Source organism: Diabrotica undecimpunctata, chromosome 6 (assembly GCF_040954645.1).
Source record: "Diabrotica undecimpunctata isolate CICGRU chromosome 6, icDiaUnde3, whole genome shotgun sequence".
NCBI classification, from domain to species: Eukaryota; Metazoa; Arthropoda; class Insecta; order Coleoptera; family Chrysomelidae; genus Diabrotica; species Diabrotica undecimpunctata.
This window is the reverse complement of record NC_092808.1, coordinates 140,731,566-140,756,564: the sequence shown is the minus strand read 5'-3', so window position 1 is coordinate 140,756,564 and position 24,999 is coordinate 140,731,566. Positions and strand designations below refer to the sequence as shown.

The 24,999-nt window shown below is 34.5% G+C and overlaps 1 protein-coding gene across 3 annotated transcripts in view; it reads right to left on the bottom strand.

Annotated features, from left to right (window-relative positions):
• Positions 1-257: 257 nt before the first annotated feature.
• The window catches only part of LOC140443984 (sodium-coupled monocarboxylate transporter 1-like), an 82,991-nt gene continuing 58,249 nt past the window's right edge, over positions 258-24,999 (bottom strand). For all 3 annotated transcript variants that reach the window (XM_072535533.1, XM_072535532.1, XM_072535534.1), the window contains exons 4-9: positions 17,860-18,014; positions 15,771-15,911; positions 13,837-14,055; positions 6,599-6,872; positions 1,837-2,072; positions 258-599 (exon numbers count right to left, since the gene is read on the bottom strand). In XM_072535533.1, the coding sequence (XP_072391634.1) occupies positions 371-599; positions 1,837-2,072; positions 6,599-6,872; positions 13,837-14,055; positions 15,771-15,911; positions 17,860-18,014 (1,254 nt within the window). In that variant the 3' untranslated portion in view covers positions 258-370. The remainder of the gene's footprint in view (positions 600-1,836; positions 2,073-6,598; positions 6,873-13,836; positions 14,056-15,770; positions 15,912-17,859; positions 18,015-24,999) is intronic.

The window sequence follows — 24,999 nt, the reverse complement described above, 5'->3', positions numbered from 1 at the left end:
ATTATTTTGTTCTCTATTTTGTGGTGTTTTCTTAAATTCATTATTTCTAATACCTCATTAGTCATCCATAGTTTTTATGCCTGTTGGTTTGAGTTTTTTAGATTATCTTCAATTTATTTAACGATGGTTTTTAATGCAGACCACAATTTGGCAGGATCTTATCTCTTTCCACTTTTTGTATTTCTTTTCTTAAGTTCTCGACATTTTTGATTAACGCGCCGTGTTAAAGTTGGGTAAATTTAAATAAAAAAATAAAATAAAGTAAAACAATAAAAAATATATTTGAATACGTACAAAATTAATACTTATTTGTTACAAATATATAAAATTATACTAGATACCAGTCTCGTTTATTCTTCATTTACATGTTTTAATTCACAGATGTTTCTTTTTCCTTAATTTCTGGTAATTCAAAACTTTCGCTTCTGCTACAAAAGTTTTTTATTTTCCAAATCATGGGATGAATCAAATCTTCGTCGCACTTGTCGAGTTTACTCTTTGTGATATATGATACTAGGCTTCCAAATAACACTGTTACCAAACATCCAATACAGGTATAGTACATATAAGTTACTGAATATAGCAGATATAGAGGGTCCCTACAAAAATAAACTAAAATAAGCCACATAAATTGACATATTTTATAACATAACAAAAATATTTACTAAATATAGGTATATAAATCTAGTTATGTGAGTAAAGTCCACATCCTTGAAGCTACCTTTTTTCTTACCCCGGAACAAATTTTGGAGTCGTCAGAGGATGTCTAAACGACTGACGGAGCTAAAGTTACATCGAAATGGTAGTGTTAATCACTGTCATTCTATTACAAACACACTCAGACTGGGCTACCTCTGGCAAACCGTCTCTCGAAAGCTGACCTGCCCGTTAACGCAAACATCCAATAACAAAATTTTAGTGCAATACGCCAGTTCTGAAGTTGGATGTAGACGTAAAAACGGCTTGCAGGAACAATAGTAACTAGAGACTCGGTCTTTGCTACATCTTGCTCAAAACACAAACACTACACTGGAAAGAAAATGTTATCCAGACAAGCCGTTCACCTCTGATACAAGTAGCGAATGCATCTTAACAGCCACCAAAAGACTCTACCACACACCACTACCAGAGTGTATTTTTCGAGATGTTCTGTTTTACCGCAACACATTTATAGCTAACCTGAAGATAATCGAAATATCCTAAACGGGGACTCACATGTTCATCCTTTTAAAATAAAAAATCCTTTATCTTTTCCTCTAAATAAAAATTGTAGTAGTAGTAAAGTCCTTTAAAAGTTCCTAAAGAACGGACACAAAGAATCATGGCAGAAGATAAGAAGAAGGATAGCACCAAACAAATCACCAAATGGTCTAAGAAATGTTGAAAACCCAAGGAAGAGATGGTATAATAATTTAAACAATGCAATGGAAAAGAAGACTTAGGAGCCTATTTATACAAAAGACGAAGAAGAAGATTGTCTAGCAAGATTATGATATTCACAACCTTAATACCTTCAGTAGTTCTAATGTACGGTTGTAAGAGTGTTGGATAGTTTGTAACTCAAATAAAACAGACTATTCATATTCGAGAGACGAGTCCTCATATAAAAACTAGGGAAAATAAAAAGAAGGCCGAGGTTGATATGTAAGTCAAATATAGATAAAAATATCCGGAAGATGTCAATTGAAATAAACTGCAAGAAACATGATCGAATGGATTAATAAGCTTAGGAAAGTCGAAACTTAACTTGGATATTAGTATCATTGATGATGATAAAGTAGACTTCTTTACTTATGTATTACTTATTTTAAGAAAACACTGGAATTTAGTACTTACTTCATATTACTAACATCTTGCTGAATAGGCTCCGTGTAGCTATTTTTCATTACGTTAAATGTGGTCACGTTAAAACTAACATCACTTGGTCGTTTGATGTAGTCGCTAAAGAACGTTTCATTACAGCCATATGTGTTCAACGGTAAATAAGGTGTTGGAGGTTTTTTGAGAATAAATGCTCCGATAGCAATCCAAAATGTTACTAAATGACCAAGGATTATACCAAAAGCTGCACCCTGAAATTTAAATAATACTTTTTATTACTAGACATACTATATATATATATATATATATATATATATATATATATATATATATATATATATATATATATATATATATGTAATAAAAAATAAACCTCATAAAGAACTCTTAATTCTTATGGGCGACTTTAATGCACGAATCAGAAATGAAATAGTTCCAGGAGTAAAACAAAGATTTAATGAAGACCATGTTAACACAAATGGAGAACTCATGGCTAATCTCTATGCTTTAAACGAACTTAGAATTAATAATACATTGTTCGACCATAAGCTCCAGTATAAATATAAATTTGAAAACTCCAGGGGCACAAATATGTGATTAATTTTATAGTCACTAATAGAAAAATCTACTCAAAGCAGATTCTAGATATCCGAACTCAGCAAATACAAACTAGTACTAGCAAAAATAAAAGTGAAAATAATACCAAAACATTTTCTACAGGAAATCACCGAGAAAAAATTCAGTGTAGAATAACTGTGGAACGACTCTACCAGAGAAATGTACCACAGAAGGCTAGCACAGAGGATACTGCTGAAACAAATAGACAACATTGAAGATATAAACGCGAGCTGGAAGAAAATTAAAAACAACATTAAGCAGAAGAAGCAGCAAGAGACAACAAAAGAAACAACAACAATACACCATATTTCAGAAAAGAAATAAAAGTAAAATTTAAAGACAAACGAGAGGTCTACACAAAGCACAAAACATCACATACTCCAGCATTCCAAGATACCTACAAAAGAATACGAAATGAAACAAAGTAGTTGGTAAGAAAAACAAAAAATGAACACTGGGAACAGTTTACAAAAAGGATGAAAAGCGACTTCTACGGTACACAAAAACAAATATGGAGATTTATAAGAAACCAACGGAAAGAAATGGCACAATCAAAGGAATACAATAACATACCAGCAAACAACAAAGACAGATACCTGACGGAACTGTTTAAAGAAAAGGATAATAATAATCAACACAATAACGTACCTGAACTCAGATACCAAATAGAAATCAGTTTTCAGGAAGTAGAGATAGCCATAAATTCACTCAAAAATAAAAAGTCACCAGGACCAAACGGAATAACCAACGAGCTTCTAAAACACGGAGGAGAAAGTATAACTATTGAGATGACAAAACTTATACAAAAACTAATATTGCACTGCAAGGTACCAGACGCGTGGAGAAACAGCATAATGATACCAATGTTCAAGAAAGGAGATAAAGAAGACCCCAAAAATTATAGAGGTATAAATCTACTGAACACCGGACTTAAGCTTACCACAAAAGTCCTAACCAACAAAATCAATAAACTAACAACTTTGTCAGATGCACAACAAAGATTTAGATCCGGAAGATCCTGCGTAGATGCCGTATTTGTACTAAGACAAATCACAGAAACGTCCATGGAGTACAATAAACCAGCATATCTGGAGGGATGCCGGTTTTCAACAACCCTTCAGGGAGAGTCTTGTATGCTTACAGTGTCTCTTTCAGCGGTTTGTACTTGCTGTAAGTCCAATTGTTCCGCTAGCCTTCGAATGCTCAGTAATAGAAACTTAAAGGGACTTTTAAATGTGATTTAGTCTGGCCTGTTGAATAGATTGATAGAGTGAAATAAAACAATAACTTGTTTAGCTAGAACTGTAATTGAAAAAGGACAAGAAATAGAAACTTATAAACTGTGAGTGAATAACTAATCGTAAGGAACCTAATTAGAAAATTACAGTTTACGAACGAAAACACCATAACACTTCACATTACGGGTTCCCGATATATTGCGTAACTTGCGATTGCGAACGTGGAGAAAAACTCTCCGAAACTTGAAAAGTAGGTCTAAGCCCTACGACGATTGCTAATTCACTGGCTTCCCCTAGCCCCTCCGAAATACTTGGCTATGCATTTTGAAGGATCTACCGGTTTAAGGTCAATATGGGCGGAGATTAACATTCTAAGAAATAAGTCAATGCGGACAAGGAATTTATTTAGGTAACCGATGCGGCGGAAATATTTTTATTTGTTTTGAAATAGAATTATTTGGTTGGAGATTATTGTTCTCCAACAATATCTATGTTTATGTTTTATAGACCTAACCAAGGTTTTCGATCGCATCTTCGATCATCTTAGACTACTTACTGTATAAGAGAAATATCTTCTTCTTCCTATGCCGTCCCCATTAACGGAGGTTGGCGACCACATTTTTAAAAGCTTCTCTGTCTTTTGCAACGTGGAATAATTCGTCTACAGTCATGTTTGTCCAGTCTCGAATATTTTGCAGCCATGTCTTCCTCTTTCTACCTATTCCCTTTTTGCCATCGACTCTACCCTGCATGATGACCCGCAGAAGACTATATTTATTATTTCTCAGTATGTGTCCAAGGTATGCAGTCTTGCGTAATTTTATTGTTCTCAACAATTTTTTGTCTCGACCCATCCTTCTCAACACTTCCTCATTGGTGACCCTGGCAGTCCATGGAATTCTCAACATTCCCCGGTATATCCAAAGTTCAAAGGCTTCAATCTTCTTAACTTTTTGCGCTTTTAGTGTCCATGTTTCTACCCCGTACAATAGTTGCGACCAGACGTAACATTCAACAAACCTCAGTCTCAGCGCAGTATTCAGATTTTTGTCACAGAACAATTGCTTGAATTTTAAGAACGCTGCCCTTGCCATTTCTATTCGTACCCTGATCTCTTGGTCTGGATCTAATTCTGTGTTGATGTAAGCTCCCAGATATTTATATTTTGTCACTCTCTATATTTGCTGTCTACCAGGAGTTAGCTGTTCATTGTTTATTGGACTCCTTGATACTATCATAAATTTGGTCTTATCTGTGTTGATATCCTGTGTTGTCCCATTTGAATGCATTCACTATTTATTGCATCTAGTAAAGTTTGTAGTTCTTCTATACTCTCAGGAGAAATATACCAATTAATATTATACAATCCATCGAAAACATCTACTTCCATAATCGAATACAGGCAAAGATAAATGGAAAACTAACACAGTGTATATGAGTACAAAGCGGAGTCAAACAGGATGACTCATTAAACCCACTTCTCTTTGATGTAATATTTGACCAAATTATACAAGCAGTACGTAAAGGTCATGGTTACAGAATGGGGAACAAAGAAATCCAAATATTATGTTATGCAGATGACGCCGCATTAAAAAGATTAACACACATCTGCAATACAACAGCTAAGAAATACAATATGATAATATCAGCAGAAAAAACCAAATGTATGATAACATCTAAATACCCACTACGATGTAAAATCGAAATTGATGGGAAAATAATAAAGCAGGAAGCAAGGTTTAGATATCTGAGAATGGATATAACTAGTTACGGAGATGTTGAAGAAGAAGTACGACAACAAATCTTAAAAGCAACTAAAGCGGCGAGATCTCTTAATGACACAATCAGAAAGAACAAACGATTAAGACAAGACACAAAACAAGAATCTTTAAAGCAGCAATTAGACCTATATTAATATACACGACAGATAGAAGACCTAACACATTTAAAACGGGACCACTACTAGAAACAACAGAGATGAAAATACTCCGACGAATATCAGGAAAAAGTATGTTGGATAGGGAGAGAAGCGAAAACATAAGAAGAGCATACAATATAGAAGACATAAATGGATGAGTGGCAAAATGGAAACAGTAGTGGAACGAACACATTAGTAGAATGGTAGAGGATAGGATAGTACGAATAGCACGAGATAAGTCACCAAATGGACGAGGAAGTATTGGCAGACTAAGAAAAAAAAAAGAAGAAAAGCGCCACGTAATTATGTTTCGAACAAATACAAAAATATAAATTTAATAAAAATATTTTTAGTACTTTAGTACCGGGGCCTGCGTAGCGCAAGCGGTAGGATGCTTGGCTCGCAAGCCGGTGGTCCGGAGTTCGAATCCTACCACCGGCAAGAACATCTAGACATTTTAAAAATGTCTATAGGCCCCAGGTCGACTCAGCCTGAATAAAAATGAGTACCTTGGGTAAAACCAGGGGTAATAATAGACGGTTGAAGCGTAGCACTGGCCATGTTACCTTCCTTGTATACCGTAGGCCCTAGATATAGCAGACTACCCTGCTATACTCCCAAAGCCGCGACAGCGGTATAAAACGGGAGACTATTATTATATTATTTTTTAGTACCTACAAATTTTAAAAATTCACTTAACAACGTAAACGATTCGCATTTAAGTTTCAGATGAACAGCCAGATTGATTGATACATCTCTCCCTAACTTGAAGCTTCGGTTTTCTACTATTTTTTTCTTCTGATCAGCGTCTCTTATTCTATGACTATTTGAATAGATGTATATTATTAATATATAAATTAATAACTTATCTATAATTACAACCTGGCCATTGTGTTGTCGTTATTACTTAATTAATATTTCTTATAATTTAGGGCCTAAATAATAGATGACATAAAATTAAATTTATAGGTCATAATATATCTAAATAAACGTGATTCCTTACCTTTCCATTAGCGACAGGTATTAACATAGCCAGCAAAAATACTCCTAATAAGGGTCCAGAAGTTACAGAAGTAACCAACATCGACGCTTCTATAACTCCATCAATCATGCTGACTACAAAGCTCATTCCCATTATTATAAGTCCACATACTACACTAATACCTTTAATTGTCCAAAGCTCGTAGTCTTCTTTTAGTCCTTTTAGAACTGAGAACGGTTTAAGAAAATCCTCATATGCTACCGTGGCTAATGAGTTTACAAGTGAAACGTTTAAACTAAAAAATACAAAAAAAGAATAATTTACTGTTTACATAATTTTGTTCCTGATTAATATATCAAAAACTAGAACGTAAACTGTGTTAAAAATTGAAAAAACATTCCATATCAAGATTAGTGTTAGAACGTGGAAGGGAAGCTAAAACATGTAAAAGTTATGGACATGTACGAACTCATCACTTTATAGCCCCCCTCCCCCCATAAAACTGTTAGACCCTCCGAGATAAAACTTCTTCTTCCGGATGTGCCTATCCGTGACGAAAGTTGGCGATCATCATGACAATCTTTATCTTATTTGCAGCATCGAGCATTTGTTTTGTTGAACCAGGTTCTAAGCTTCTTTAACCAGAATGTTCTTCATCTTCCTAAAACCTCGCTTTAAAATATTTTTCCTTGCAAGATGGTTTGTAGGAGGGCATATTTGGATTCATTTCGTATAATGTGTCCGCAGTATTGTAACTTTCGAGATTTGATGATGGTCTGTATTTCTTGGTTCTTCTTCATTCTTGATTTGTTTCTTAAACAATTTTGTCCATTAGTTTATCATCGAAGAACATATTGAAAAACTCGACCTTATTTTCAACATCCTGTATATCGAAATGACACTCCGATTTACCAGTAAAAGGAAACCTCAGTTGAGAGGGCCTGACCAGTCTACATCCACTCTCACCCACTGCCGGACTGCTTAAAGTAAACCGGTTGCACTGTCATTCTCTTCATTGGAATCTGAGTCACTTGATAACGTTTCACTTTCACCGTGACTTTCTGATGTCCCGGATACATCTAACTCAAAACTATCAACTGAATCTTCACCACCCTGGCTAGAATTCATAAAATAAAATTTTTATATTTATTAATAAAAATATTTCATAGTGAATAAAATAACGATTCAATTTCATAAAATGTCTTTACGTAGACACAGCACGTGTTGTTTACACAATGAGGTCATTTACAAGCCTCCTTTCCCCTTCCACCGTTTTATTGTCGCAATACAACCTTATAACAATAATATTACACAGCCAGGACTTGTAACAACTATTCCTTCTAAAATATTGTCGCAATACATTGTCGCATATTGTTTTATTGTCGCAATACAACCTTATAACAACTTCTTCTTTGTGTGCCATGGTTGTTTTTAAGCGTTGACTATCGTCGTAGCGATGAAATATTGTTTCTCGGTCAGCAAGTGTATAAAACAAATCCTCGACCGTTCGACCTGTCCATTGTTCAAATTCCGAAAACCTAAATATAATAAAAGAATAAAATAAATCGCTTAAATTCCCACTAAATACATCAAAACGAAATATCTCGGGTTGGTTATTTTAGGTACAACAAGTGCAAGACGAATTATCTCGGGATAATTTCTTAACGAGTTAAAAATGAGCCGTCCATAATGCTCCAAAGATAAAGGGATTAAAAGCGAAGTGGTTTTACCTTTTCAAAAACTGAATTCATAAATTCAAATTTATATAAGTTGAAATATCTCTGATTCAACAAAAAATAATGTTACTATTAAACTTGGGGGACCTAGTGGCATAGATCATAAAAATACACTTGGTTAATTTGTGTATTGTTTATTTAACCGAGTAATTGGTTTAAACAATTTAAAATAAATGATAGGTAAATTAAATATTTATGTATTATAGTTATAGATAATTATATTTTAAAAAGAAATTTCCCAATAAAGGCTATTTATTTGCTAATTTTTCTGATCTACTGCAGTATTATAGATTTTCTGATTTTAACACTTAGAAATATATTATAATGACATTTAAATTTTTAATTTAGAAACGGAACAATTGCAAACTTTAATACGATACAATCTAATGACAATTAAAACTTTGCTAAATTAAAATTGAGTTCCTAAAAATATTTTAGTACAGTGTGCTTTATGCGATACTAGATAATTGGAGTGAAGCTTGACATTACTAATTATACCTATCTTCGGAACTTGTTGCGCTACTTTATAACTACACTTATACATTAATTATTGTTGCCGAAACGTCAATAAGTATCGCAAATCAGCACGAACTTATCCGATTGTCGATAGTCGACACGCAATATCTCCTGTTGCAACGCTTTCGTTTGTAAATGAGTTGAAAATAAAATTATATAATTGTTGTCTCCGATGAAATTTTTTGTTTCTATCGCTTTATGTATAGAATTTCAAAGAAAATTGTAATTTTTAGCACAAAAATCGCAATTGTGTTGCTCCGTTGCTAGGGATATGAATTACTCTGTCAACAAATGTCAAATAAATGTTACGTTTTGGTTTTTGCGGAGAATATTGTTGCGTTTTGTGTACAAAGTGAATAAATACGAAATGGACGGAAAAGAATTGACACAAGAAAAGGAAAACCTGCCATCAGATGTAGAAAATGCAGCGTTGGAAGCAGAAAGTTTATTGTTGCCACAAAAATCTAGGATGATGTATGAGAAAGAATACCAGTCTTTTAAAAAGTGGAAAAGCATTAAGAATATCAATGGCTTGAATACTTCTGGCATTTTTCTGAAAAGTCGAAGAAAGCGATGCCATCGTCATTATGGTCGTATTATTCGATGCTGAAGCGTACGTTGTTGTTGAATGAAAATTGTGACATTTCTAAATTCAGCAAGTTAACCACCATACTAAAAAACCTGAGTGGAGGACACAAAGCTAAAAACTCCAAAATCCTGGAGTCAGATGACATTATTAAATTTCTGAAAGAAGCTCCTGATGACGTCTATTTGTTGATGAAGGTTATTGCTATTTTTGGTGTACATGGAGCGACTAGGTCCGATGAATTGTACAAGTTAGAAGTGTTTAACGTGGACGACAGAAAATCGGTGATAATCGTTTCATTATCTGATACTAAAACCAAGCAGGAAAGGTCGTTTTGTATTACTGACAAGAAAAGTGGACTGAGTTTCTTGGAAATTGTCAGAAAGTATATTGCCTTGCGCCACAAAAACGTACCTCACAGTAAGTTTTTTGTAAATTACCGACAGCAAAAGTGCACTACTAAACTGGTGGGGATTAACACTATATATAATATCCCCAAGAAGATTGCAGATTTTTTGAAACTTGCAAATTCAGAAATGTACACAAGGCATTGTTTCCGTCGTTCTTCAGCTACTATGTTCGCAAATTCTGGAGCTGATCTAGTAAAAGTTAAACGTTTAGGTGGATGGAAATCGTCATCTGTTGCAGAATCTTACATTGAAGAGTCAATAAGCAATAAGATTGCTGTATCCAAGTGTATACTTGGCGGACCAGAAAATCAATCTAGTACCTCGAATCGTGAGTTTAAACAAACGAGTGCAAGTTGTGATGCTCCAAAAATAGATATTTCTAATAATGTTAATTGTAAAATTTCAGTTGTTTTTAATCCTTAATGTGTTTGAATTTGTAAATTTTATTGAATATAAAAAAGTTAAAACATTTTATCTACTCTTGCTGTTAAAGTGTCACTTTATCTACCCTTGCGGTTAAAGTGACACTTTATCTACTCAAAACAGTTGTTATAGCAACACTTTAACATTAGCATTGAAAAAAAAAAGATTAAATATTGCTTAACAGATAAATTGATTCATCGACGAGTTAACAATACAAAGCGAAGTGCTTCTTTTACAACGTGATAGGGAAACGAGTATTTACGAATTAAAACTATTAATTTTAATATTTTAAAAGTATAATTTAATTGTGGCGATATTGGGGTAATTAAAGAAAACCAGTGAAAATCCAGAGAAATCAGGTAGGTAATTCTTTAATTGATATTAGGGTATGCCTAAAATCTTTGTGATTATTAATATTTTAATTAAAGAAAAGGTGGATAAGGACTCACACATTTTTTATGCAGTATTAGAAAGTTCTAACTTCCAAAAATTAGAAAAATATCGGCAAGAACGTCTTTTAAACGTGCCTATGTCGTTTAGTTACCGAAGAGAACTCTTATAGAAACAACACAAAATTTAATATAAGTGTTAAAATTTATAAACGTAGTGATTTCCAGACTTGTTTTTCTTTTTTCCTGCTGATCCCCTGTAACGTTATAAACATCACATCTTTATTAATTTAGTCGTTTGGTCTAGTGATGCGTAACTAAATTATCACTTTTAGTGAATGATTAGTAGGCCACAAGTAATTTTTTCTTTTGGGGTATGACAATGAAAGTCGTTGTTTTGAATATTTTATATTACTTAAGAAATTAATCAAAAATATAAAAAAAAAACTTGAACTCAGTGTTAACAGTAGGTACAATTTTCTTAATATTATGAAAATAGTAAATAAACATTACTCATCTCGTATGTCAAAGTCTAAGTCTCCATCAAATCCGTCAATGTCATCTTGTACTGTATTGTTACTGAAAAGGGAGCGATACAGAGGTTTTGCATCATTTGGTATTAGATGCATTACAGATCTTAAGTCGTTAAGCTTAGGCACAGAAAGTGGCTTGCCTGTGGGCCAAAGAGGAATCAAGTGGTTACTTAGGGATTGTCCTTAGGTCTTAGGTCCTTTTTAAAGAGGTGAAGATAAACTTTAACTTCACTAGTGTTAAAATCAGCTTTCATAAAAATACTCAGTGATTTATCCTTTCTTATTTCGATTTGTCTTGTTTTAAGCCAGCTTACTTTACTGTTTTCTATGTCTGATTTATGGTTTGTAATCATAGTTTTCAACTTCTTTGTTGCAACAAATTCTTCTTTTTTCATTCTGTGAAATACTAAAATAGTGGGTTTTTTTTTACGGGATTTCTTCCGTTTCACGTTTAGGTAATCATCAACGGTATATAAACGTTGTTGAAATTTTAGGGCATTTTCAATATCTTCAAAATCACTATCATTGGGTAACAAACTATGACCAGGAAAGAGATAGCGTAATGTAATTTTTTCAATGGTAGGATGAGTTTCCAAAATCGTTCAGAATCAAAACTTTTTCATGTCAGACAAGAGTCTGACCACAAAATTACATATTTTGAAGAAGTAACATTTTCTTCAATGTGTTTCTTAAGACAACTGCCTACTTCCTGGGCTCCCCGACCAGCCTCACCTTCTAACCAAACATAACAATGACCTTTGTTATCCTTATCGCTATGGATACCAAAGTTGTAAATACATAATTTACGCTTATAATATACGATAATTGTTGGATTTCTCGGAAGGGGAAGAGTTTTTTCTAAATCAAAACAAAAGGTTTCCACTTCTGGTTGATCGTTGCAATTTTATAGAAAAATTTAAGCAATAACTGACACTACTTCTTAACCTAAACGCCTCAACAAGTTATTGTCAACAACGTTTATGTACTTATGTATGCCAAATATTCGATTTACAATCATTAAAACGCTCGCAAGAGGCGCTTGGTCTACTGATGCAAAACTAATACACAAAATTAGTCGCTTGGTTTAGTTATGCAAAATTTAAAATCCAGAATGAGAAGAAAGACACTTGGTCTTTTTAAAGTGATGCATAACGCCATATTGGCGTTATGCACCACTAGACCTCATAACCTTAGGGATGCATAATCCATATTTAAACTCAAATCTTAACTATTTTTTCTATTCTTATTTACTTATATTTTGACTATTTGAAGCCAGTTTATGAAAGGTTCTTACTTAGATGAATTAATGTGATGTGGCATACAATTTTAAATTCCACATGTCGGTTTATTCGTCATCTGTTTTCTTTGTAAACCCTAGAAGGCACAGATTTAAGTGAGAGTCTAAATTTTGGTTTCGAACAAGTAAAACTTTTTGGATTTTTTTCCAAAATTCCATTTTTAGCTTCTCTGAAAAATTTTTGTAGCTCTCTCTGACATGCAACGTAATCTTTTTGTTTACATTTTCTTCTTCTGCCCATGAAATGTAATATACTGTCGTATATCCATGTTTTTATTTCTTGTTATTTTTGGACGCAGGTATTAGTTTAATTTTTCTTTTTCAATATTTTCTAGGTGATTTATTTCTATGTCAATATCACAAACTGCCTCTAACGTAAACATGCTGTTCTTCAGATATTCCCGTATTTCTTGTTTGGTGTAATTATTTCTTAGTTGTTAAAGCGCAACTCGTCAAACACTTCGTGTATAAATCGCTATCATTAATGTCTTATAATGCATAATTTCTGCATAATCTTGCCTCATCAGATACTTAGGTAGACACAAATTTAAACACGGAATGGTCAGCGAATGTCTCTGCCTATTTCCTACTAGTAGTGGTAGTTGTAAAAGGTGCCACCTATACTAGTGGCCACAAACGAAATTCGAATAAATAAAGTCCTTTTGGGCTGTTCGAAAAAATTGCAAAGTTTACATTTCAGCAAAACCGTTCTATCGCTTTGATGAATAGAAAAGCCAAATATATATGGCGCATGAGCACAATTCGCCAAACGCTCTGTGTATGAATCGGTATCATATGCAGAAATAACGCGCTATAAGATTCTAATGATCTTGGATTAGTACAATTTTAAAATTTAGTACAACCTATCTTCATATCTTTGAAGAAGTTTTTCATTAAACTTACAGAATTTTGAGACGTTGCCACTTTAAACTTAATAAAAGTGAAATTGTTTGATTTTCGTGACATATCTTGATTTAAACCGAACAAGTACACTTATTGAATAGTATTTATGTGTAAAAAATGTTTAAGGTAAAGTGTTGAGTATCTGTTGAAAAAAAAGAGAAATAATAATCGGTTCTTCGACACTTTTCACGTGCTCATATGGAGTGAAATATACTCTAAAATCTAAAGGGTGCATTCTATTAATATTTTGTTTTTTTATTATGGTAAGTAAATGTAAGTGAATTAATTTAAAACACAATTATTTACATAGGTTAACATTTTTTTAAATTCAACTAATAATATTGTTTCATCACCGTGAATTATTAAAAATCGAAAGCGTACCAAAACACAAGGTCCAAAACATTTCTAAGATTAATATTGCAAAACAGATTTATTTCTTAGATATAAAAATTGATTAGTTACGAACCTAAGTGCTCCGTTGAAAAGAGTTGCCATAAATAATCCTAATAATCCTGGAAAAAAGCTGAATCGATCTCCGACGTAAAATGGAAGGATTTCATCCAAGTTTTTGATGTAACCGTAAGACAGAGGATCACAACTCTCATACACAGCATAAATCACCATGCCCACAACCCAAGCTAAACTGAATAGGACTGTTACTACTGGAATGTTATACATTAGGACCCTAAAAAATAAAGGTAAATTCGTCAAAAAAATGTTACATGATGTATAGCATGCGTTTTGTCTAATGGTGGTTAGACACACAAAGAAAAAAACTAAACGAGATTAATTTAAGAAGGGTTCTGTAATAAATAATTGGCTTAATTATCTACTACTTAATGAGCCATTAATAAATTTATTATTCTATAAGTATAAAAATCATGCTCAAAATTATTTATATTTTTTTAATAATATCTAAATGTATAATAGTTATTTAACCAACAAGTGTATTAATAAGGGCGATTAACAATTAAGATATTTTAACGCGTGAGCGAAGCGAGTGCGTTAATGTTCGAGATTGTTAATCGCCATTTTAAGTCACGAGTTCGTTACAAAACCTTTCCGTCGACCGAACTTTTCAGAAATACAAATATCTTAGTTTAAATTTTTATTTACTTATTGATAAATAATGACATACAATGACAGACAGTACTTACAGCGGCTATGTCATTTTAAATAATTTTTTAGTGGGAATATAAATAGGTACCTATATGTTTGGTTGCCTACACCACAGATCACTGCCAATCACAGAGCGTTAAATGTGGTTAAATTATTATACAAGCAATGTATGTTGTGTTGCCTATAATAAAATCGTTCATTAATAGAAAATCATTCATTAATAGGGGTCCTTAATCAATGATTTTGAGGGTGTTAAAAATAATCATAAACGCATGTTCGACGGAAAAAATATATTATTACAGTATTAGTCGATAAATCGGTAGAATTTTATATTACCCTAACTTACTCCGTGACCTTACAACTCTTTGTGGGTTTTAGCCGATGCATCTCTCCATTTCATTCTGACTTTTTATCGACGCCCGTAGCTTTAATTTTTCCTGCTACTATTAAATTATTACCGGAGTGGTCTTCGTCCACTTGGAACTTTTTTTATACAATTCTTACTGTTCAGAATATCTTTCGATGTGTCCTGTCCACTGGAGACGTTTGGACTTTATTTCTTTTATTATCTTGGCGTCGGCATATAGTTTTTCTAGCTCTATGTTAATTCCCGATCCTGTATTGTCAGCAGAAAGTAAGACACTTTGGTCCACTTAGATATTTGACCTAATTAAGACCTAATTAAGACTTGTTCAAGACCTGATCAAGAGCTCTTTGAGACCTAGTCCCAAACAGGTCTTCTAGAACGAAAAATAACAAAAAAAAAAAACGTGCTGAAACGATTATTACGACAGTGGCGTAGATTGTGGAAAACTGTTTTTTAACACTAGTTAAAGTATTGTAACATGTGTAAACTGTCAAGTTTGAACAAAAAATACTGGAAGGTGATTTAAAAGTAGACCATAATCATTTTAGAATATTTGTAAACACTCTCTATTTCGGTAAAAAGAAATATTTTATTTAAGTATTTTAAGTTAAATATTCGTATTATGGGCTAAGAATTCTCTGGTTACTATATGGAAAATTCTTATTGAAACGCTTTCTATATACATAGACAAAATACATAATAGACTTTTTAAAAATAGCCAGATAAAAATGTAAAAAATAATAATGAAGCTAATGAAGCACTAAGAAACTTAAAATATAGAAAGTCACCAGGACCAGATATAATACCCAACAAACTGCTAAAATATAACGCCGTGGTATTGATAAACCAGATAATAGGTACATACTGACAAATTCCTTATGTCTGAAAAAATTTAAATTAAGTAAATAACTTACTTTGTTACTTGTTGCCGAGATCCCATACTGAGGTAACGTTGAACAAAACTTTGCTGACAACCAAGAATAGAGAGCGACATAAATAAATTTCCAAACACTGCGGAAATTGTAGTGACACGTACTGTTGGATCCGGATCAAAACTGAAATCAAATTTAAATTAATTACACTATGTTACTAGGTTGTCAAAATAAGGCAGTACCTATATAGAAAAAAAATAACGACAACCCGCTTTACCTCCTTATAGATTAAGTAAAAATATTTCTGATTAATGGTGATTTAAGTATACTTCAAAATCTGAGCTCGCTAAAGGTACTAGAAGATGTTACAGTGACGAGAAATACCTTTATCCCGACATTAAATCAGCAGTTGACCGATGCAAATTATTACTCTGTGCACTTTTTACGTAGAGTAGGAACATAAACATATATAGAAGGTAATATTTCTTTTTAATTTGACTCTCAACATGTCCCTATATGTATTTCATGAATTTTCCTAATCATATGAATTCTTTTGAGGTTATGTTTCTTCGCATAGAGGCGATACAAACGTACACGGGTACATTATTTGTGAAGAATGGTTTGTTCTTTTTCAAGTATCATATATATTGTCTCTCATTATCATCATCATTATCATCGTCATCATCATTCTCAGCGTATTATACCAATTACAGTACAGACTTCCTTAAATCGTCGTTCTTCGTTTCTGCCACGATTGTCTTTTCACAATATTCGCTTTTCTGTGTCATGTTGTACCGGCTTGTTTTGTTTATGTCATATTCCCATCTTAAATTTAGATGTCTTATTCGTCTGTTGAGGCCCTTGGATACCACAGTGTAATGCTGTCTGATCAATTCTATTCTTTTTCGATCTATTTTTGTTATACCTAGCATGTATCCCTCCTTTGATCTTTGAGTGACTTTGAATTTTACTATTATTTCTTTCATAGGTGTCCAAGTTTCGCAGTTGTATTTCATGATTGGTGGTATACACTGATCAAAACCTTTGGTGAAGTGGCATATTTACCAAAAGATGCCCAAGCCAGTTTCATTCTTCTCATGATTGCTGAAAGTAAGAAGGCAGATGTAAGGCAGATGAGTGACTTTGAATTTTACTATTATTTCTTTCTTTGGTGTCCAAGTTTCGCAGTTGTATTTCATGATTGGTGGTATACACTGATCAAAACCTTTGGTGAAGTGGCATATTTACCAAAAGATGCCCAAGCCAGTTTCATTCTTCTCATGATTGCTGAAAGTAAGAAGGCAGATGTATGTATTAATTATCCCAGGTATACACACTTGTTTATTGTCTCAAGTGTTGTTTATTATTACATCTTTTACAGTTACTAGTTCGTTGTACATGATTTTTGTTTTTTTCATTTTTAGGTCAACTTCATTGCTAGCTGCAATAAGGTTACTTATAAGTTGTTGTATCCCTGCGGGATTATTAGCAATAAGAACTACGTCGTCTGCAATTCTTAGATTGGCAAGGTATTCTCCATCAAAGGATAGGCCTTTGTTCTGCCAGTTTATTCTGCTGAATATTCTAGATGTGCAGGGAAGAGCTTTGGTAATATTGCTTAGCTTTTGCTTGTCTGTATATATTTGCTATAGTCTCTATGTATGATATATTAATGCCTTTCTTGGCCAAAGCTTCTAATATTGCCTTTTGATATAATAGAATCGAAAGCCTTCTAGAAATCTATAAATCTTATAGCCAGCGGTATTTTATATTCGTAGCTCTACCCATTAGTTTTATAAGCGTGTGGATATAATCCAGGGCACTAAATCACCTTCTGAAGCCAGCTTGCTCTCCCGGCTGTGCAGCATCTAATGCATTTGTTAATCTGTTGTTGATGATCTTTGTGAATATCTTTTCACAATTCTTTCGTTGTATTCTTTTGGCAGTAGACTTGTAGGTCTATAATTTTTGATTTACATGAATAAATAAAATAAGGAAATCCTACACACATAAATATAGATAAAAAGAATAATCGTGACTAATCTGTTTAATGATAATCTACTTATCATTATACGGATTAGTTTTAAAATATTTGTTAAAAAAATTATATTGATGATTTTTTATTACTCACTTAAAGAATTCCAGTCGGCCGTCCTTTTTGTTTAGTTCAAATACCCTTCCAATTCCACCGGCTTCTAGAGCACCACATATTATTATAGCTACACTTACGAGGACAGTTATCACACTTTGTAGTACATCTGCCCAAATAGCAGCCTTTAGACCACCCTGAAAATTATGTATAAATAAATATTTTATACTAATACAAGAAAGACCAAAAGATATGTAAACAAATTGGTTAATTTATACAGAGTGGAAACCACTTTATACTACATGAAATAAAATTATTTATATTCTTATTTTATAACAAATACTGAGACCCGTCGTTCATCTATAGCGAGCGAAATAAATTTTTTAAATGAAATTTGCATCTCTGTATCTGTAGAGTGGGAGGGCGACTTAAGTTCCACAGCACTTGGGCCACAATTGTATATTGTGTATCTCCCCAAGGAACTGTCGTCCTTAGCTCATTATCCATCCTGCCATTTCTAGGAAGGTGGACAAGTCACCATGGGATACCTCCCTTATGTGGGCAGGTGTGGGCCAGGACTCGCCAAACGCGTGCTCTCATATTAATGGTAACTCCAGGCATTCACATAGGACATGCTCTATAGTTTCGCCTTCTCGTTCACACCTCCTGCATACAGATGTGTTTACCAGCCCCAGTGTGTGGAGGTGTTTGCTTAGTTGACAATGACCAGTTAAAAAACCAACTGTCAAGCGTAGGTTTTTCCTGGTCATTCCCAAGTACTTGTTTGATGCTGACATTTCAAAATTACTTAGTGTTACCCTGGCAAGTTTACATCCTTGCCCTTCTTCTCATCTTTTCACAGTTTGCGTATGGGAGTGACATTTGACAATTTCCGCGATTGTTGTAGTTGACCAACCAAAAAGATTCCCAGGTCCTAAGAGTCTTAGGCCTGCCGCTTTCCTAGCCAATTGGTCAGCAATGCGGTTGCTTTTATTCCTATTGAGTCCTTTAACCCACCTCAGGATGATGGTATTACCATCTGAAGTTTGAGTTAGTGATTCGTGACACTTCATTACTACACCTGATGTGATACGTGGTCTATTCAAGGTTAGTAGCGCTTGTCTGCTATCTGTGCAGATCATTATAGTTTTCCCTGCTATACCTTTTTGGGTTATCTCTTTTGCGGCTATGGAGATACCAGCTGGTTTTATTTGAACTACGCTAGTATTTTTGACCATACCTCACACTTTATTCTTAGGTTAAGTGATCTGGAGTATATCCCGCATCCTTAGTCTTTTTTATTTTGGAGCCATCGGTGTATATGAAATACGCATTTGTCACATTTGTCGCCCTATTCTGTCTTGTTTCGATTTTTGTATGGACAGTAAAAATTCGATATTTTTTAATCAGAGAATCCTATCGACAAAAATAAAAAAGAGTGTTACTTATGCAATTTTTCTGTTTTGTCTCAAATAACGTCAGTTTCTATAAAGCTTTTTAATAAATATACGTTGAGAGATTTTTGCCATTTTTTAAGATTCTCAAGAGCAACTCCTATTTTTGATCAAAATTAACTGTACATCTCTTATTTGAATCATTTTTTTATGACGTGCAGATTATTTTGAAATTGATGTTTTCAGTTCCCCTCCCCTACGAAGGGGCGTTTTTGGGTGAAAGCCCAGGGGTTGGCGTGGCAAACTTTTTGCATCTTAAATCAAATTTTTGACGACTGCACTATAATTGATTTAAACACTAAAATGTGTGTATGATACATTATACAGTAATTTTGAGAAAAGAATAATTTATGCATATTTGTACGATGTTTTAAAAGTTTAAAAAGGACAAACTGCAGTTTAAAATAATTAAATTTTTCAACTACATAGTTTGTACGGCTATATAATTTATCTATAAGCCTATTCATAAATAAATCGCTTATTTATGAAAGGATATGTCACTACTTTATGTAAATTTAGATTATGACGAAAATGTGTTTTCAATACTTATATCTAACGTTTAGTCATAAAAGAATAGAAGTCTTCAGTACTGTTGATAGGTAGGTAGCCAACATGATATCTTGAAACGATATATCTCTATCTATTTTTGAAACGATATAAGTCATATGACATATCGTTTCATAAATTTGCCGCTGATCTTTGACTGGCGCTAGTAGTGTCATGAACACAGCGATTTTGCTTGGTGATAAATGACAAGCAGGTTGTTTTGTGGTTGTTTATAGACAAATACTTTGATATTTCGGCGACTTTCGTCGCCGAAATATCGGCGACGAGAAAGAAGATAATTAAAAACCCAGATGAGTAAAAAACTTTTAAAACTAAGAGAAATCGGTTGTTGGGACAACCATATACAAATTACCAAGGACACATGGTTGCAGGAAAGGCCATTGGAAAACCTTGCACGTAAGTTTGAAACGTTTTTATTATTTTTGTAGTTTATTGAACAATTTTATTTTATTGAAGGTGTAAGTCAAAAAGTTAAGTGCAGTAGACAAAATTGAGATACTAAAAAAATTTTATTCTTTTTCAACAAAACATGAACAAGATATTTATCTGCAAGGTTTAATAGAGTCAAAAGTTATTAAGAAGAGACGGCCTCACACAGAAGAAGCATCACAAAGAACTTTATCCTTTCACTATTTTGTGTTGGTTAACACAGAGCGACGCAAAGTTTGTAAACATGCATTTTTAAGTTGACACGGCATAAGTTCTAAAGCAGTACAAAGCCTACAAGCTCTTCTGCATATCGGAAAATATCCTAAATATTTGAGGGTGAACTGTTCCTGGTAATATTATGCACATTGTATGTGAGCACATTTCTTCATTTACTGTCATACAAAGTTATTATTCATCCAACAAATATCAATACCTAGACGCAAAGCTTGATGTAAAAATTATGCATTTCTTATTTAAAGAGAAACATGATGAAGATAACATCAATTATTCAACATATACTATTTTTAAAGAGCATTTTGACTATAAAGTTGGTCGACCGCAAGTCTATTCATGCTGCCAATGTGAAGAACTTAATATTAAATGCACAAGTTCTTCTTTGAATGAAACAGCTAAAAGAGCTACCTTAGCTGAAGTTATACCTATCTATCTATAGCCCAAAATCTATTCATGTGTTGAATATATGCCTCTCCCATTTGTCTCCATTTGCCTCTGTATTCTGTTTATCTTTTCCACATTGGACCTGCGCTTTGCTCAATGTCATCTTTCCATCTATTTGCGGTCGACCTCTTAACCTTTTTGCAGTATATGGTCTCCAGCGGCCAATTTCTTTATTCCATCTTCCATCCTGATATCTTTGAACCTGATATCCTGACAGACCTGACAGCGTCTGTTGTTTCGGTTTTGCATCTTATCCGCTCGTTTCTCTTTTTATCTCTCAACGATATTCCCAACATTTGTCTTTGCATAGCTGAAGTTAGGGTACATAAAAGACGCTCTAAAAAAATTTTATCATAGCATTTAAAATACGGAAAAAATGTGCAAAGAAAATGACAGCGTTATTGGACTTTGCTTCGATTATATGCAAAACATTTCATTACCGTAGATTCCAGTTTAAGATATTTTTTATTTACGTCAGCTATTAGTATTTCCATTCAGTATTCATAACTTATTATCGGATAGTCGATATGTCGATATGTCGATCGGATAGCTAAGCGGGCTGGGCGGCTGGCTTCTCCTTCGCTTCAATGCGAAAGATGTCAGTTCAAAACCCCGGCTCGGTGAACAGAAAACAAAAAGGCTAACGCAGTAGTTTAAAATTCTAAAATGAATCTGCGGCTTAGTCTAGAATATGCTGGTATCTGATCGGCCTATGGTGGAGCAGTACGGCAAGAGATAAGGGCTTGCGGCTAGGTGATACTCCTCCATAGATCCCTACCGGAAGGGCGTGGAACGCCTAAATACCGGGTATATATATATATTCATAACTTATTACATATAATATTATACATATAATAGAGAGAGAAATGGCTGATTATCGAATTTCTATGCTTGGCATCAGTGAAACTCACTGGAAGGGGCATTTCCGAAGCGCCTCTGGCAATACCATTTATTTCTCAGGCCACCAAACAGAGAGCATCAATGGGGTTGCAATTATAATACCACCCACATTCCAGAACTACGTAAATGGATATGATGCAGTTAATGACAGAATTATACATCTGAGACTAAAGTGCTTAACATCCATTCTCCACATCATACAAATATATGCCCCGACATCCACGGCAGAACAAGCAACCCTAGAAGACTTTTATATGGCTCTCGAAGGTGTACTTGATAAAATACCAAACAAAGACATAGTGGTGATACTAGGCGACTTTAATGCCAAACTTGGAAGAACGAATCTAGATGACCACATGAAGATGATTGTAGGGCCATATGGTCTAGGAGATAGGAATGAGCGAGGAGACCGACTATTAGAATTCTGCAACCAAAGGAAATTTTCTGTAATGAACACGCATTTCAAGCATCATCCGCGTAGACTCTATACCTGGAAATCACCTGGAGATAGAACAAGAAATCAAATAGACTTTATTCTGATCAGTTCGAGATGGAAGTCTTCAATGACCAACGCAAAAACATTTCCAGGAGCAGAATGCGGAAGCGATCACCAGCTCTTGATGGCTGATTACAGAATACGTTTCAAGAACATACGCAAAGCTTCTCTCCGTTTTTTTAGGCTAACGGACCCCGAATTAGCTACCTTTAAAGAGAGAATTGAACCAGCACTAACCAGAATAGAGAACAATCAGGCAGAACAAAGTGTGGATGAAGCCTGGACAGATATTAAAGAAACCATCGTAACAACAGTGAACCAATGTCGCCAACCATCTATAAATAATAGCATTAAACCGTGGATCAGCAGAAACACGTGGAAAGTGATTGAACAAAGAAAGCAACTTAAAGTTGGCCCCTGTGATCAACAGACATATAAAGCTCTCTCCAGAGATATTCAACGAAGATGCCACAAAGACAAACAAGAATACATCTCTGAAATCTGTCAAGAAATAGAAAATCACGGATATCGAAATGAAACCAAAGACCTCTTCCGGAAAGTGAAAATTCTTGCGAGAGAATTTAAACCCAAGAACTATGCAATAGAGGACAAACATGGTATTATCATAAGTGATATCGACAGAGTGTTGGAAACATGCAAAAACTATTGTTCAGAGCTCTACAGGGAAGAACACGTAAATCTAGACCACACTTCAGCCCTCGAAAACATCGCATACAACCCTGAACCTGAAATTCTGCTGTCCGAGATTGAAGAAGCTGTAACTCACCTCAAGAAGAATAAATCCCCTGGCTGCGATGATATCACGGGAGAGCTCCTTCAGAACATGGGTGACAAAGGATGTTACATAATGTGGAAACTTTGTAATAAAATTTGGAGATGCGGAAAGTGGCCCAGAGAATGGCGCACATCATTGTGCATACCAATCCATAAAAAAGGAACAACTACAAAGTGTAGTAATTATCGTACCATCTCACTGATTTCCCATCCAAACAAAATATTACTAAGAACAATTAAATGCCGTTTGCAACAATACTTAGACAAACAAATTCCCCAAGAACAAGCAGGCTTTGTCAAAGGGAAGGGTACGAGAGAGCAAATCCTTAATATGCGGCAGCTCATAGAAAAGGCCCGCGATTTAAAATTCCAATAATAATCTGTTTTCTAGACTACCAAAAGGCATTTGATTGTGTGAAGTGGGAAGTTCTCTGGACAGTTCTTCATGAGATGGGAGTTGCAGATCATTTGGCAATATTAATTAAAAACTTATACGAAGATAACTCAGTTAAAATAAGAATTGAAAACCAGCAATCTGATACCTTCAAAACCAGCAGAGGTGTACGACAAGGGTGCATACTATCTCCAGACCTGTTCAATTTATATGGAGAATACATAATGAGGAACGCACTCGATGGATGGAGAGGCGGCATCTCCATTGCAGAAAAAAAGATCTCAAACTTAAGATTCGCAGACGATACAACACTGTTAGCAACATCTGAAGAGGAGATGTCGAGACTGATAAAGAGAGTAGAAACCGAAAGCAACAAGTGTGGGCTCAAGATTAATAATCAGAAAACAAAAATCATGATTGTGGACCACGCGAAATTCCTCCAAACAACAGGCGCCCTAAATAAATTCGAGAAAGTAGACGAGTTCACGTATCTAGGATCTTCCTTAAGCAATACAGTCTCCTCCCATACGGAAATTCGCAGAAGAATAGGAATGGCCAAGAACGCGATGAGTCGACTGTCAAAAATATGGAAGGACCGCTCTTTATCCAAAAAACTCAAAATGAGACTGGTACGGACACTCATTTTTTCAATCTTCAGTTACGGTGCCGAAACATGGACAATAAAATCAGAGGATAGAAAAAGGATTGACGCATTCGAAATGTGGTGCTGGAGACGAATGCTACGTGTCTCGTGGACGGAGCACAGATCCAATCAGTCGATTCTCGAAGAGCTAAACATTCAGACCAGACTCTCCTCTCAGTGTCTTGCAAATGTTTTAAAGTTTTTTGGCCACATTGCGAGAAGAGACAATAACAACTTAGAAAGACTAATTGTGTGCGGAAACGTAGAAGGACGTAGAGGCAGAGGACGCTCACTTATCCGATGGTCAGATCAAGTACAGAAAGCCACTGGAGAGACGTTTTCCGAGTCCATGAGAGCAGCCCAAAATCGCAAGAGATGGAGAGAATTGACAGCACGCATTGTAGGAAATCACGATCCTCAGCAATGAGGAAACGACAAGAGAGATTCATAACTTAAAATACAACAGTGCCCACTTTTTTCTTTACCATGAAGGCGTGACTACAAAAGTTCCAAATGAAACTTGTTCTTTTATCTTCAACTATTTGAAGCAAAACAGTAAACAGTAAAAGAACTTAACCACAGTGACGGCTCTGGTGGCCAAAATAAAAACAATGTTATGATCCGATTTTTTCTTACGCTTACTGACACAGGAATGTTTGAAAAAATTGTCCATAAATTTCCAATTCGTGGCCACTCTTTCTTGCCACGCGATAGGGACTTTGGCTTGGTAAAACGCAAACTCAATCGCACGGATGGGCTGTATACACCAATAGAAGTTTTGAAGCAATCTGTAGTTCTGCAAATAGGCACAAATTTATTGTACAAG